At 41.7% G+C, this 15,663-nt stretch overlaps 1 protein-coding gene across 2 annotated transcripts in view; it reads left to right on the top strand.

Moving 5' to 3' along the window:
• The first annotated feature begins 10,337 nt into the window (after positions 1-10,337).
• The window catches only part of PLCL1 (phospholipase C like 1 (inactive)), a 228,960-nt gene continuing 223,634 nt past the window's right edge, over positions 10,338-15,663 (top strand). The window contains exon 1 of one of the 2 annotated variants that reach the window (XM_056349481.1): positions 10,338-10,893. In XM_056349481.1, coding sequence (XP_056205456.1) covers positions 10,621-10,893 — 273 coding nt within the window. In that variant the 5' untranslated portion in view covers positions 10,338-10,620. The remainder of the gene's footprint in view (positions 10,894-15,663) is intronic. The other variant, XM_056349480.1, reaches the window with a different exon arrangement.

The following is a 15,663-nucleotide window of genomic DNA, read 5'->3' as shown; positions in this document are numbered from 1 at the left end:
TTTCTTCCAGATTTGAAGACACAATTACATTTTATAGCTTAGTTGAAAAATACCTTACTTGCCAAAAGCAATGGTCAGCATGACATAGATTGGAACTAAGTCACTGTGTAAGACTGGTTTGTTTTCTGTCTTGCTTCAGAGCATATATAGGCTTTATTTATAAAGGCATTTGTGTGCATTTTATTTTACATGTCCTCAAGGAGGAAAAACTTACTGGAAACTGCTGCATAAAAGTTCCATTTCTGATGGAACTTGTCAAAATTAAAATATGAAAGATACTGTTAAAATTGCCAGATGTGGAAAAGTACTTAAAAATGTAGTAGCATCTGAGTAAAACTGTAAAGTTTACCAGTACTTTAATAAATGTCCCTAGCAAATGGAAGAATTATATTACAATCCTTTGCTAAATCTAATAATGTGGTTATTAATAGGAAATACTAAATAGGTCTACTGAGAAATCTGATTTCTTTACATACAAAAGCATAGTCTTCCAACAAAACACCATAGATACGTGTCACGTGGAAATATTAATAGATCTCCAGTTAGTTGAGTGAAAATTATCAGTCCTCATTAACTTAATGTGACAGCTTTGATTGGCTTTTCATCTCATTTTTCCTACTATGTTCCCTTTAGTCAAGCAAAAATTTAGTGCTTATCCTGAGCTTGATAAATTTTAGGGTTTTAATATTCTTTTGCATTAGTCATATGCCCTGGTTTCAGCTGGGATAGAATTAATTTTCTTCTTAGTAGCTGGTGCAGTGCTGTTTTGGATTTGATGTGAGAACAGTGTTGATAACACGTTTTTAGTTGTTGCTAGATAATGTTTATCCTAAGTCAAGGACTCCTCAGCTTCTCAGGCCCTGCGAGCTGGAGGGGCACAAGAAACTGGGAGGGGACACAGCCAGGACAGCTGACCCGAACTAGCCAAAGGGATATTTTACACCAAAGGGATATCATCATCATCATCATCATTTTGGATTTTTTCTATCCTATTCTATTTTATTTTAATTTTTAAATTGTTCTTATCTCAACTCTTGAGTTCTACATTCCTTTCCGAGTCTTCTCACCATCCCTTTGGCAGGGGGAGTGAGCAAGTGGCTGCATAGTACTTAGTTTCTGGCTAGGGTTAAACCATGACATCATAATATTATATTGTACATACTTCACTGAACTGAATATAAAGTTCTGCATACAGGAATAAATCAGTAAAAAAGACTATAAACAATTGACATGTATTATGAAACAGGTGGGAAAAAATACTTGCAAGAAAGGTAAAGTAACAGGCTTTGCTTGCTGTGGAAGTGTAAAGCTACATGGATATAAGTGCAATTTAATAACACCTATATGCTGCCATGATCTTATAAGGTAAACAGGTTCTCTTCCTTTCACAATTCATTTGACTGCCATCCGAGAAAATGGCTCTGGGTTTTGATCCTACCTTTTACGACTTGATTCTTCAAATGTCATTATATGTTTCCAAATTCCAAATATAAAAGGAAGTAAAGAAGAATCTCACTGTAGATAGGATGTAGCTAATCTATTCCAGATAATTTGGGACATTTTTATGAGTCATGTTGTAATTTTCTTCATTGTGTTTTATATCCAATACTCCAAAAGGCCATCAGCTTTTCTCTCTATTGACTTCAGCAATTTGAAGTAGAACAGCACACAGACATACAGTAAAGGAGCCAAGACATTTTATTATTGCCCATTACCATTTTTTTGGTTTCTTTTTTGTGCATGTGGCAATTTACACCATATATGCAGTTTTCCCAATTCAGGTAAGACAGCTGCTTTGGTTTTAGCAGTTTTGGGGTTGATTTTTTCTTTTGCTTAGAAACACTATTCCGAATAGTTGAACACTACAGTAAAATAATCAACATTTGCTTTACTTTGTCTTGTTCTTTCCCACAATGTACTGTACAGAACTGTAGTGAATGGAATATATAGCAACCTACCATCTACCTTTCTGCTGTGAATGAAGAGTTTCTGCAGCTGCAGCTCCAGCTGGCATCAGTTCAGGATGGTTATGAAGGCATCAAACACACCAAGAAGTGTTGTCTTTTCCAGTGTTTTCCTTCCTCCTTCACATGAGTTAAGTACCTAAATAGGAGTCAAAAGAGAACTGAAATGGGATGAAGGCAGCGGAGTACAGGAAGTTGATGCTTGGTCTCATTCTATGCATTATGGTTTGATTTACTTTGCGTGTCACTTGATTGAAGTGAATATGGAATTTAATGGTGAAAGGAGAATTGCAACTGCAAAATACCAGTTGCAGAGATGAATGAAAGTAGTGCATTTTACAACCTCAGACTTTGATATCCTTTTTTAAATATTTAGTTTCTGACATTTATTTATCAATTCTAGAGAAATAAGCCTGGTAACCTTTAATGGGCAACACTTCATCATATTCTGTTTGTATAATGAAACAGAGTATTTTATCTGGAGATTTCAAATAATTATACAAAGGGAGCCCCTTCCTCTGAAAACTTCTATTATTTTTAAAGTATCACTAGGCACGTGGGAAGAACAAGAACTCAAGGCAGTGATTTTTAAAAAGAGTGGCTAATCTTGACAGCACTAGATTTGAGTTGTTTTTATGTAACATGAAGATATTTTTCCATATTAATGTTTCAGTTAGAATCAAGCTTTGTAAGATCACTTATCTTGCCTGTGTCAGTGATTATGATTTTTTTATTTGTTTCTTTTTTATTTTGCTACATTTGTAATTCACTCTTTTTTTCTTCATTTTCTGGAATACAATCTCAGAGCACTTGTGAGCTCTGAAATGTTTTTAACCTTTTGCCTTCCATTCAGATCAAGGTTTTCTAAGTATTTGGACCAATAAGTAGTTTAAATTCAATTTGTTTTACTTGTAGTGGCTCACAGGAAATAATACAGTGTAAATTTTGATCCACACTATGGACTCAGGGATTTACAAAACAAGAAACATAATTCTTCTTTTTGCTTTTCCTATCCTCCCCAAAATCATAAACCTTTGAGAAATGCTGTGTTCAGGTATGGTACACTGAGCCTCACCGAGTATAATATCTACTCATAAAAATACTTCTTGGCATCTTGGACATCGCACTTGCAGAGTATATGCGGGAAAAGTCCAGCTGTCTTTTGACAGCAGCATAGCCTGAAGAGTTACGCTTCAGTTTTTAATGTCCCCAGATCTTGCTACCAAGTCTGACCGTACATCTGAGATTAAATGAAGAGAGGGTAACTAGTTACATTTAAGAGGATTCTTCCAAACCACAGTGTAGAGAGGTGTCTTTTGAAGTTTGCCCAACACAGGTATAATTTTCCACTTTTATTGTGAATTTGTCTGTAAATCTCTCCATTTGGGAGTAAAACTCTCCTGGCCATTTACCTGCAGAATGTTTCACTTGTGTTAACCCTGCTGGAAGGTACAGTGGGAGTTAGTGCTGTAGACTATGGATTTTAACTACCAGTGTATTTAACCCCACTCAGAAAGTAGATAAACTGGTTAACAATGCTTTCAATTTATGCATGTTAGTATTCCCACAAACTAAAGTGCAAAATTTTAGGAAAATAAGCTTATCTAGATCAGTCATTAGCTTTTTTTTTTCCATGTCCTTAGAATACCTTTTAACCTGCCATTAAGGAACAAGAGATGTTGCAATTAAAGATTAAATATATTTCATCCTCGATGGAAACTATTTTGAATCTTCTTAAAATCCTGTTCGATTTGTATGAGAGGAATTTAAGTTATTTTGAGGATTATATTTTGATCATAATTATATAGCATTTTTTTTTCTTTGAGATGACTTTTTCTAATGAATTAAGAGAGATGGGCCAAATTTGCGTGAACAAGGCACAACCAGACATCAATGTTCTTAGCAAGTTTTCAAATCCATCTATCTAGCTTCATTTAAGCTTGTATTTGGAAGTGGTATCAAGGACTAGGCCAAAGCCTGCCTGTAATTTTAGTTCCAGTACAAAAAGGATAGACTTTACAGGGTACCCTTCTCTGCTCTCATCTACTACCACTTTAAGCCAGTGTAGAAGCTGTCAAAAAATATTGCCGGGAAACACTGCTTTGAGTTTTTTCATAGGAAATCAGCTTTCTTTGAAATGAGGCAGATGTGGGTATAGCTCTTTACGCCCTTCCCTTGGGTAGCCAGTCAGGCACAGGCCATCTAAACATAGCAGTGTACTTCTAACACTGATGGACTTTGGGTGCATCTGCTTTAGCATTTTTGTTTGGATCGAGAGTGAAATTCTGAAGCAAATCTGATCATCCTAATTTATCTGCTTGGTTCACATCACAGAGCAGTTTCGGAGTCTGCAAACTGATGATTTCTCCATTGAAACTAAGAGAGATGTGCCCTAGGAGGGCTGCTACTGTACTGTAATGGTCAGGCTAGTGCATATCCCCTCAGTGGGCCAGGCTGCACATGATTAACTCGTTTATGACCAAACCTTACTGAGTAATGCAAAATCTTTCAGGGACTACACATTAAGAGGAAGGTTGTGTGTCTGATTAACAGGCAGAATAGCCTATATTCTGTGCCTGGTATGCTGACCAAATTCCCTCCAAAGTCTTTACCTGCAAAGTTGATATGAATATGGCTACTGCTGATGTTGCTAGCAATTTTCTTCTGAGGTGGCAAGATTAGAGATCATAACAAAGGCTTTTTTAATTGGGATATTACCAGAATGCTTTCTGTCCTCAGTAAGAAGAATTCCTGGCTAATAGGTATCATTTTACACTAATGCTGCTTCCCCAGCAGCTGCACAGTTCATGATTATCCAAATGTTCCCCCAGAATTGCCTGTAAGTGCATGGGAACCATGGTGCTAATGTATATTTCTAACAAAATATATCCATTGATCGAGCAGTGATGTGAAAGGCTGTGACATAGTATGCTGGCATGAAATTGTACCTGTTAATAGATAATTACCAAAGAAAGGGGGGAATGGCATACACCTATTGGATCATACTGTTCATAGCAGTTAACGAGTAAATTCACATAGCCTGAAAGGTAGCAACAACTACAATTAGGTTTCTATGTGTGTGTCACAGCCAAAGAAATGCTAAAAGCGATAATCAGAGGAGTTAAAAAGAGCTCTGTGAAAAAGACAGTCATTGGTAAATGTTCTTATTAAGTGGAATTACCACCTACCTTAAACAAGAGCCATTATTATTAAGTATCATTAGACTTGAATCAGAATTCATCTTTAAGACTCCTCCAAATCCTTAAGACAATTTCTGTTAAAATGTATACAACATGCATTCTCTTCCCTCCCACAAAATTTAGCAACTAAACATGGGAAACTTGAGAAAGCTTTACGAATTGTATGAATGAATAAACTCTATGTTTTGCCTAGGTTGTAGCACCACTTCTGGGATCTTCTGATTCTGCCCATTAAAAACCTTATTTTTAACCTTATTTTTATCTGAAGATGGGTGTACGACTCATGTTGTGATTCTTTGTTTATATAAGGAAAATTATTCCCATCAAACATCTACCCTTGAAAATCAGAATAGGAAAAAAAAGGGGTTTAAATATTTACAAAAAAACCCCAACATGTGACATTATACCATCCTTCCTTAGAAAAATTCTAATGTCATCTTCTTTTACAACTGATGGTAAATTTGGTCAAAGAACCACTTCCTTATCAGGATATGTTCTTTCCTGTCTACAAAATTTGGTTCAAATGTTGCTACCTGCTATGCCTCTGAAAAACTTCTTTGCAGCATACCTGTATCTCAGATTTTGCTCTCCTGTTCATGCTAGCCATTACCTAACCTGGGCTCCACTCAGTCTGTTCTGCAGCTGTGGAGCAGGTGTGCTGTATCATGGTCAAAGTCAACCAGAAGAGCCACGAGCAATGAAGTTCTCCTTCCTGCTTGCAGTGACCTATCACTATGCCTGGGTTGGGGGTGAAGGAAGCTATGCCAGTCCAATGCACAGTGGTAAGCGCTGAGCCTGCAGGAGAGGCAGCAAATGGGTGAAGCATGTCCATAGCAGGAGCAATGGAAGAAGCATCCCCAACAGTGGCAAAGAATGCTGCCATTCTGGCAAGGGTGTCCAGTAGTTCTCTGGGGTCCCCTGTGCTGCGTGGTCCATGTCAGCTGGTGAGCGAGGATCCAGGTAGGGGAAGGAGGAAGAAGAAGAGATGCTGAGTGCCAGAACACCTTGTTACAGCTTGTAGGACAAGGAGGTGGGTGACAGTAAAATGTCCTGTCTGGAGGAAGGTGAGAATTGGGATAGCGCTCAAGGTGAGGAAAGCAGTCTTGTTCACAGGGATTATCCCGTGCAGTGAGAGGAGCCACAGTCCTATAGCTTTTTACATGACTGCAGTGTTTGCACCAAAGCATATCAAACCGCACTGGGACCACTAACCTTAATTCTGGTGTTTGCTAATTTTTGGGTGGCTCTCTGCAGTGCTAATGATTTCTTCATAAGCACTGATCTCCATATAGGAATCAATATATTCCATTCCAAGGGCTTGAGCTTGTGTCTATATAGTAAGCAGTGGCTGTAAAATAGCATTAAACATGACCTGAGGTCCTGATTTTGCCCTTTTTCATATTTAATTGGTGTATCTGTTTGGGCAAACAATACTGCTGAAATAAAAGATTATTCCTTGGAGCTAAGAATTGACAGGAATCTTCCATTACTGTGGTATTTTAAATATTAAAAACACCAGATTAGCCTGAAAGTGCTATCAGAGAGTGAAAAGAATTCATCAGTGACTTCAGCTGGAACAATAACATCATTGAGATAGAGGTATATCGCAAAAGTACTTACTAAGTTAGAGAAGACATAACATTTATTCTACCGAGAAAAAAAAAAAAGTAAAATGTATTAGTGAGGCTTTTTCAATAAAATAGGATGCAAGATAAAACAAGAATTAAAGAGGCATTAAATTGAGTGGTGTATTTTTTTTAATTTAACAAAAACTGAAAACATACACAGTATATTTTAAATTAAAGATCATGACCTTTTGACTGTGTTTGCTTCATACTGACTCAAATTTGCTTTCCCCCTCGCCCAAGCCTGAAAACTTAGGAATAGTTTTATAGGCAAAATGTGACTTGACGTTGTATTGCCAAAACTTAAGTGAACAAGTACATCTTTGTATAAATAAATTATATTATTAATATATGGCTTTTTTGTTTTATAAGTTCATATTTAAGATATAACAGCACAGTCACACTAACCATTGAGACTTAAAAAAATCACTATTGATTACCTAGCAAAACATTTTATCATTAATAGCTTTGAATAAGTCTCATCAATTCTAAAATTAATTATGATTTGCTATCATTGTGAATGCTTACTTGAAGAAATTACAACTTGTTCCCTATTGCTCTTTTCTGGTCTTGCAAATTAGATATTCCTGTGTCAGGAAAAGATGCCAGTTTTCACACTTCATCAGCCATGGTCAATTGGCACAGGAGCACCACTTCCAGCACCCAGCAGAACACTTAATTTTAAGAGCTTCCCAAAATGCACTGTCTAGGTGCAAACTACTGGTTTATGTAAACTGTACTCACTCCAGCACAGCTCCAAGACAACTGGATTTTCAGCTGTTTTATCATACAAAATACGTCCACTAAGAAACAACTGTATGCCTTGAGGATGGAGTAAGTTGAGTGTACAAACCCCCCATTAAAGTAGACACTGCAGGCATCTGCTGACTCATGCGTTCAGGCAAACACAACAGAATTTTTCTTTAATCTGTTATCTTGCCTTTCTTGGCTTGAGTGGATTCCTTGACTGTTCTTGAAAAATCTGTCCCTATCTCAAGTAATTGTAGACAACACTGCAGTGTCTTTGTACAGTGGGATGCATCAGATCCTCTTAAAACTTAATATGGAAACCTGTTAAACACACTTATCACCAAGCAATCTTGATTTTTTTTTTTACTTTCTATGCAAACACTTTTCGTGTAAAGCTTCCTTTTTGATTATTCTCTTTAAAAAAAAAAATTAGATATTAAAAAACTATCGAAACCAACTGCTTTTTTCCTTTATGATTCATGGCTCTTCACTTTTACAAACAGAAGCAGATAGATAGAGATGCCTCAGAAGCATCCAGAGACGAGTAGTCAGAAATACAATACTAAAAAACATGCAACATTATATTATCTTCTGGAGAGAAGTTTAACTAAACTCTCCCCTAGCTGTACCATACATAATTCTAAAACCTCTACGTCTTGTGGACAAAACAAATATGATTTGTTTTGTGTTCCCAGTAGGCCTGATGATTAGGAAACTTAAAACCTGTAGGTTCCCTGTAGACCCTTTTTGGTTAAAGGCTTCAGGTGTCAAAGGTTGTAATTTAAGGGGAGAATTAAATTACTTTAAACTTTTGATACCAGAAGACAAATGCATTTGACAACAGGTATCTCTCTAATCTGAAATGTGTAAGACATTCTAGAAAGGATGAAGTTCTTTATTATATACATCTGTCTGTGCAACAGGCTGTAGACAGCTTCTGGTAGCTGCAGCAGATTCCAGCTAGAAGAGTACTTTGCTGTTAAACCAGCAAATAAACTTCATATGATTTCACAAAAAATATGAAAAAGCTGCAGCATATTTTTACATGAAGTAATGATTCCCCGTAATAACATACTGCATGGTAATTACCTTTTCCATTGTCTTTAGATTGGTCTTCTTGGGTCAGTCTGTGTAACAGGATGTGGATGTGTAGCCATAAGCTTTTGTTAATTCTTATTTTTCCCCTTTGCTGCAATGGCTTGTTATCATGTTCTCTCTCATGTACAATGTAGGCTGGCGGTGAGCCTGCATTGATTTTTTTTTTTTTAAAGTTGTTTCTTCAATGTAAATATTTTGTACCTTCTTCTGGGGTTACTTATTTTGTGGCCTCTCCCAGTGAAAAAGAAAGAAAACGACTGTTGTATACATGTCTTACGACATTTTTACATCAAATTTAGATGGAAGCTCATGAAAAGATGTTCAGTGGTATTCAGGTCTGTCCCTCAATTAGCGTTTCATTGTGTTGAACATAAACACCTTGACAAAGTTCTGGGTTTTTTTAATGTGGAATTATAAATATTATATATTGTGTATATATACATATAGAAAAAAGTCATCCCCTTTAAGCAGCAATTAAGTCCATTTGTTAGCAGCCAATGTAAGCAGGTGTAAGGAGCTTACCTCTTACTCTGTCCTGCTTAATCACTGGCTGCCAACAGGTGCCCAACACATTCATTAGGGAATTACTTCAGAGACCAGAGGGACAGGAAATTTTCCACGGAGCCTTTAAAGCAGACAGTTGCAATTTTGAATAGTCCTGCGACTCCAGCGACTGTCAGCTTGCCCGGCCCTACCCCTCTGAATTTCATCTTGCAATGTAACCCCTTCCTCAGCTGCCTGTCCTCTTCCCTGTGCTTTTACCCATGCTGCGCCACCCTCTACCGCACCTCTCCTGAGGCCTCCGTGCAGACAATCCCATTGCACCACAGATCCACCCGAAGCACTGCGAGGGGCAGCACCGGAATTGCACCGGCTCCCCGCGGCTTGCCGGGGACAGCCCCTCCCGGGACCGCGCGGGAACGGCCGCCGCGCGCCGCCGCCAGGGGGCGGTGTTGGCCCTGCAACGGCGCGCGCCGCGCGCGGGCGGCCCCGAGGGCGCGCGGCTGTGAGGGGCGCGGGTCCCCGCCCCGGCCCGGCGGCCGTGAGGGGGGCGAGCTGAGGGGAAGAGGCGGGAAACCGCGGCGCCGCAGGGGCTGCCGTGTCTCGGGCTCATTCCCTAGCGACGGAGGGTCGCCAGGTGAGTCTTTGGCGTTATTTCGCCAGACGCCCCCTCACGCCTCGCACCCGCGCCGCCGGGCCGCTCGCAGCAGCCGGTGCTCCCCTCACGACGCCCGCGCTCCCTCGCGATCCGCCGTCCCGGCAGCGCCCCTGCCTCCCCACGCGTGCCTCCGCCCGAACGCCGCGGCTACGCGGGCTTGAAGGGGAGATAACCCAACCCCCTTTTCCTCACACTTTTCTTTTTTTTACTTTAACACGGGCGCATCTTAAACTGTCCCAAAACACTCGCGGGGAGGCGTTCGTACGGCTGCCCCGGCACACAAGCGTGCTTCCCACGGGCGGGACGGGACGGTGCCGTCCGCACCCTCCAGCTCGGAGCCGCAGCGACGGCGATCGGGTCCGGCGGCTCCGCGCTCCCTCACAGCCCTACCTGCCCCTGGGCGCGCACCGCCCAGCCCGCCCAGCCCCGTGTTCCGCGGCACGCCCCTCGCCAAGCCTATTGGCTGCCGGAGGGGCTGCCGCAGCGCTGAGTGGCCCGGCGCCCCGTCTGTCAACGCCGCCTGTCAAAACACGCCCGGCTCCTGTCACAACAGAGCGGTGCTGCGGCGGCACTTCCTGCGCGCACGGCGCTGCCCGCCGTCCCCGCCCGCCGCGCTCCCCGCGCCTCCGGCACCGCGGGGGCCGCCGAGTGCTGCCCGGGCACCCCCGGCTGCGGCGGACGGGCATGGCTCCTCCGGGGAAAGTTGGCGCCGTCGCCGCCGTGCCGTGAGGGGAGCGCCGCGGGACGCTGTCCGTCCGCCCGTCCGTGTCTGCCCCCTCCGCCCTCTCGGCGCCCCGGAGAAGTTGACGGTGCTCGGCGGCACGATGGCAGAGGCTGCCGGCAACCGAGAGCAGCCGGCGGCGGGCCGTGCCCCTCCCGACGCCGCGCACCGTGCCGAGGAGGAGCCCGAGCCGGCTTCGCTGGACGCCCCGGCGGCGGCCGCGGGCAGGAGGCGGGAGCGCCGCAGCGGCGTCTCGGCCGTCGGCGCTGCAGAGCGCTTCCCCGGCGGCAGCCTGGGGCCGGCGGCAGCAGCTGACCCCGACACCTGCCTGCTGGAGGCGGCTAAGGCCACGCCGCGGAGGAGCAGCATCATCAAGGTAGGGGCGGGCTGCCCCCGCCGCGGAGTTTCCGCCGGTCCCGAGCTGCAGCCGCCTGCCGGCGCGCCCCCGCCCGCGGGGCGGCAGGGGAGGAAGCGGGGCAGGACAGCGGCGCCGTGGGAGCTCGCCGGCGAAGGGCTGCGCGCTCCCTCCGCGCAGGCGAAGCAGCCGCTGCCCGGCCAGCACCCAACAAGGGCGACGGGGCCGCGTCGCTGCCTCCCCCGAGCCCCCTGTGCGCCCTCGGCCCAAGTGGCTGAGGGAGGGGTTGCCCTCGGCGGGGGGGCGGCCGATCCCGGGCGAGCTGCTCTGTGGGGGGGTCCTGCTCCTGGCGCCGCCGCCGAGGTGTTGGGGTCCCGCCCGCACTCGTGCGTGCCCCGCGAAATTCGTAGCGGGGCAGCTTCCCGCCGAGTTGTGAAGTTTTTGTCTAGCGGCTCGTATCTGTTCTTATTTAATATTTATGAAGCACCCGGAGGCAGAATGAATAGCTTATACAGCGATGGTTTTCTTTGCTCTCGAGTAGCAAAATATGCAGTGTCACAAATTAACAGAAGGCGTGTTTGGAGACTTAATGTGGTACAGATGGCTACAGAGCAGTACCGTGTGTTTCACACCCTTTATGCGGAGTTAGCAGGTCGGGTGTGATCTTAAAAGCTTCAGCCTTTGTTATAATCTGTTAAGGAAAATGACCTTATGATTATCTTTATCTGTTGCCGTTGTCCCTCCCCCATTTAATTTTTAAGAATACACTGTGTGGTTTCGAATTAAATGGAATCTTCTTACAAGTACGTAGCTAATTGCTAGTTTCTGGGGAGACCATGAATGAAGTCTCCTGGGCAAACTTAATTCACCATATGGTCGCACGTGGTCCTCTTGTAGTGATTTGCACTTGGAAGGCATTGAGAGAACAGTGAAGTGAGACTTAACTTCTGTAAATGTGTGAAGGCGCTGGGCAGAGCTCTAGCTCAAGGCAGGAAGCGAAGAACACAGGTTTAGTTCTTAGAGCTTGGTATATTCTTTCAAAGGAGGAATAGATAAAATATTTGGGTTTTGCATTTTAAAGCTTTAATAGTCAGAGGAGACCGAGGTAGTTGAGTGCAAAAGATCCTTGAGGATCGTTTCAAAGTTCCATCTTGAAATATTAACCCGTAAAGTCTAGCAAAGCATTGAAGCGTGGCTTCAGTCTTCTAAAGGGATCCACAGAATGTGATGGGAACAGTTCCAATCTGAAGTTACATAAATGTGTAAATGCTTTACTAAATCAGGACCAAAGTTCTCTAAATGTTCTGTTGGAATGGTATATTCTTTTGGAATTGTGTGAAGGTTTAAAAAATAAAAAAAAATATCTTGGATTTAAATGAAATAATATTTTTATAGACTATACCAGTTCTGGGGTAGATATGTATTAATGTTGTTATGTAAGGAACTGGTAAGGCATCATCTGAAAAACTGAGTAAACTTAAGTTTCCTGTGCTCTTAGGAATGGTGCATTCAAACTAGAGCAGGTGCAAAGAAGGATAGTGAGGATGGGTTGGTAGGGTCAATTGATAGAATACTGCGTGAGGGAAAACTTGATTTCTAGGACAGCATTGCCTTTAGAGCAAAGGATGCCCATGCACAGATCCAGTCTGGAAACTAGAAAGTTACTCCAGTCACTGTAAGTGTCTGGAATGGGGTCTTATGATAGGAATGGAATAGAAGAATACCATAATTCATCTTCAATTTGGCTGTTCAGCTGATGAATTAAATTAATAACATGGTTGTGTTCTGATAGCAGGTATCTGAACTTGAGAATTTGCAGGCTATGCATCTCTGAGGCGTACTGTTGGGATCCCATACAGAGCATTACATTCATTTTCCCACTAAGTTGTCTCAGTGGTGTATGGAAGTGTTTTGAATCACAGTTTTCCTTTGGCATTACACTAGTGAATAGGAAATACTTTTAACTTGGGATAGGAATTAAATAATTTAATTGTCTGCATCTTTCAGGAACATCTGCTGCACTAGGAAATGTTCTTCAGGTGTTGAATACAAATTCTAGGTGGAATTAAGATACCCCACCCCCAATTTATTTTACCTTTTCTGTTTTTTCAGGACTTTAACGTGCAGCATTGTATGTTTTGCAGGGGAATTATTTTTACAATATTTTGTTATATTTATTTTACTCTAAAAAGTCTAGATGTTCATATAAATCTATAGTCAGAATGGTATTTCATTGCTTGCTTTTGGCTAATCTTGCCAGCTGAAAAAGGGGAGTTTAAGAAAGGAAAGGAAGTTGTACTTTAAGGACAAGCTTTTATTCTGCAGGAGTTGAATGCTCTTGCCTTGTTTTCCCATTTCTCTCCCAATTATTTAAAGGTATACTTTAAGCATGAGTGGTCTCACTGAATTAAGCAAGAAGTTAAAATTCTGTAGATCTCGATGATCAAAGTATACTTCTAACAGCATTTTTTTTTTCTCAGCTGTCTCCTCCTAGAACTTCGTAAGTTTCAAGCTTAGCATCTGAGCGTGCATTTCCAGTGGAAGCCTGACTTACGTTGGAGTGTTTTGGCATCCACAGTGTAACTGTGAGCTATGAAGGACTCAACAGGGACTTGCTTTAAAAACCTTTCCTGCAGCAAATTACATTTGGCATATAATGCAAGTAAAATATGAACCCTTCTTGATAATCTTCAGTGCATTCATGTGTTCTATATTTGGCTTTAGAAACAAGAGAACTCATTTATATAAAAAGAAGAAAATGTAGCGAGAATATTTTTATTCCCATTTTGCTTTGCTAATGTTCACAGCTTTGTAGATTGAGGTAAATTTGAAATAGCATTAATCAGAAATAGTTGTAAATGCTCTTGTGCTTTAGGGAGTTTTTGTAATACATGTGTATTAGTTTTTTGTTTGGTTTTGTTTCATTTTTAATGCAAGGAAGAGGTAAATGGTCTTACTACAGAACTGGAGCAAGAAAGATTTTTTGCCATGGGAAGTCTGAAGTCCGCAGAATATAATGGTTGGGAGGCAAAATTAGAGAAAGGGCAAGAGAACACAGAAGTTGACCCACTTTTGAAGAAGCTTAAAGATGGACCATGCATTGGCTAAATTATTTGCCAGATGTTTCCATTTCTTGTTTTCTTGTGTGAATAATCCAGGGCCAATTGTTTGCAAATAAAATGTTAATGGCAACCACTTTTAGGTCAGGAGACTGTCTAAGACAGTGCTTGAAGAACTGGGTTTCTTCTCTTTTACATGTAACACTTTACAAGCCTTCCTGTGTGGAGTTTTAAACAGAGCCGACTGATGCTGTTTTCCTTCTGGCATGTTCCTTCTGACAGTGCCATGTACAAGCATTTTAATAAATGGGTAGGAAGGCTATGTCATTTGTTATGTAATACCTACTGAAATATTTGGTAACTTTTTACCAAATTATTTCCCAGTCGGTTCTTATGAAACTTCACTCTCTGTTTTGGTTGCATGCAAGACAAAATTTTGGGACTACCTGTTGTTTTTTTTTTTCTTCCTAGATCTTTGTGTCAAGATACTGTAGCAGATAAGGCAGCTCTGTATTATGTTAACAGCAGACTATGCCCGTGAACTGAACTTGAAGTAGGAACTGCAGAGTCAGACTTCAGTCACAGTAGAGCTATGAGGCCTTTCACTGAAGTTCTTCCAAAGACTATTTGCTTCTGTTTCATGCACACTTGCTTTTTTTTTTTTTAACTCCTTTAAAAGCCTGTTTAGCTGTCCTTGTGATATACTAGTAGTCTGATGACTGTAAGGAATAGGGTTTTGCAATTGAATTAATTAGTGAAAGTATATCAAGATAGCCAGCTATCTTGTTTCAAGAAATTGTATTTTTCCTAGTGGCATTTTTAGCTTTTAAAAAAACGAACATGCAATGAAAAGGAATGAGGCTTAGTTTCTTCCAGTTTGCATTGTGAAGTGTGGCGAGAAAATTTAAGTGTTTTAAATACAGGATACATCTGTCTATGCAACATGACTGTTTAAGACTTTTTCACAAGACAAGAGTTTTTCAGGACTGGTAACTCTTACTTAGGGTTTTGCTATGTAAGCTTGCGTTTAGATACTTGCTACTTAATGATCTAAAACTATGACTATGTAGGATTCATTAAAGCTGATTAATTAGGCAACAGCCCAATGGTGATTTTATCATAATTGCATTCTTTAGTATATTCTTAAGTACTCTAGAAAAAGAGGAAAATATTAATAGAGAATACATTAAAGTACAGAGTGCAGCCTAAAAAGGTGTAGAGAAGGGCAAGAATGACATGCCTAGCCATGGAAAGACTGCCACAAAACAGGAAATTCATCAGATTGGTCTGGAAAAAGGTAACTGGTAGGTGATATTTTAATGTATGTAAATTTCTAAACATTGTGGAGAGAGAAACATGGAACTGCTATTCGCTGTCTTTCACAGAATGTAAAGAAGTAGGGGAAAGCCAGTGATAGTTGTATAGCAGCAGGTTTAAAATAAATGAAAGTATTTTCTGATGCAGCATGTGGTTAAATCATGCACTTAACAGCCACAGAAAGCTGTGGCAGTCAGAAATGTAAATGGGTTCCAGCAGATTTAAAATGACAAATTGATGGAAGAGAGCTTCACAATGCACCAAAGGCATCTGACTTACACAGTCCCTAAACTACAAGTGGCTGAACATTGCGAGGCTACAGCAGGGCATTGATAGCTCTGCACTTTCCTGCTTCTTATGTGTCTCCCCATGCATGTCGTCCTGTAGCTGGGATACCAGCCTAGACTGACCTTTA

The sequence above is a fragment of the Falco biarmicus genome, chromosome 8 (genome assembly GCF_023638135.1).
Source record: "Falco biarmicus isolate bFalBia1 chromosome 8, bFalBia1.pri, whole genome shotgun sequence".
In the NCBI taxonomy this organism is placed as follows: Eukaryota; Metazoa; Chordata; class Aves; order Falconiformes; family Falconidae; genus Falco; species Falco biarmicus.
The sequence above is the reverse complement of the archived record's forward strand: the minus strand, read 5'-3'. Positions and strand labels throughout refer to the sequence as shown.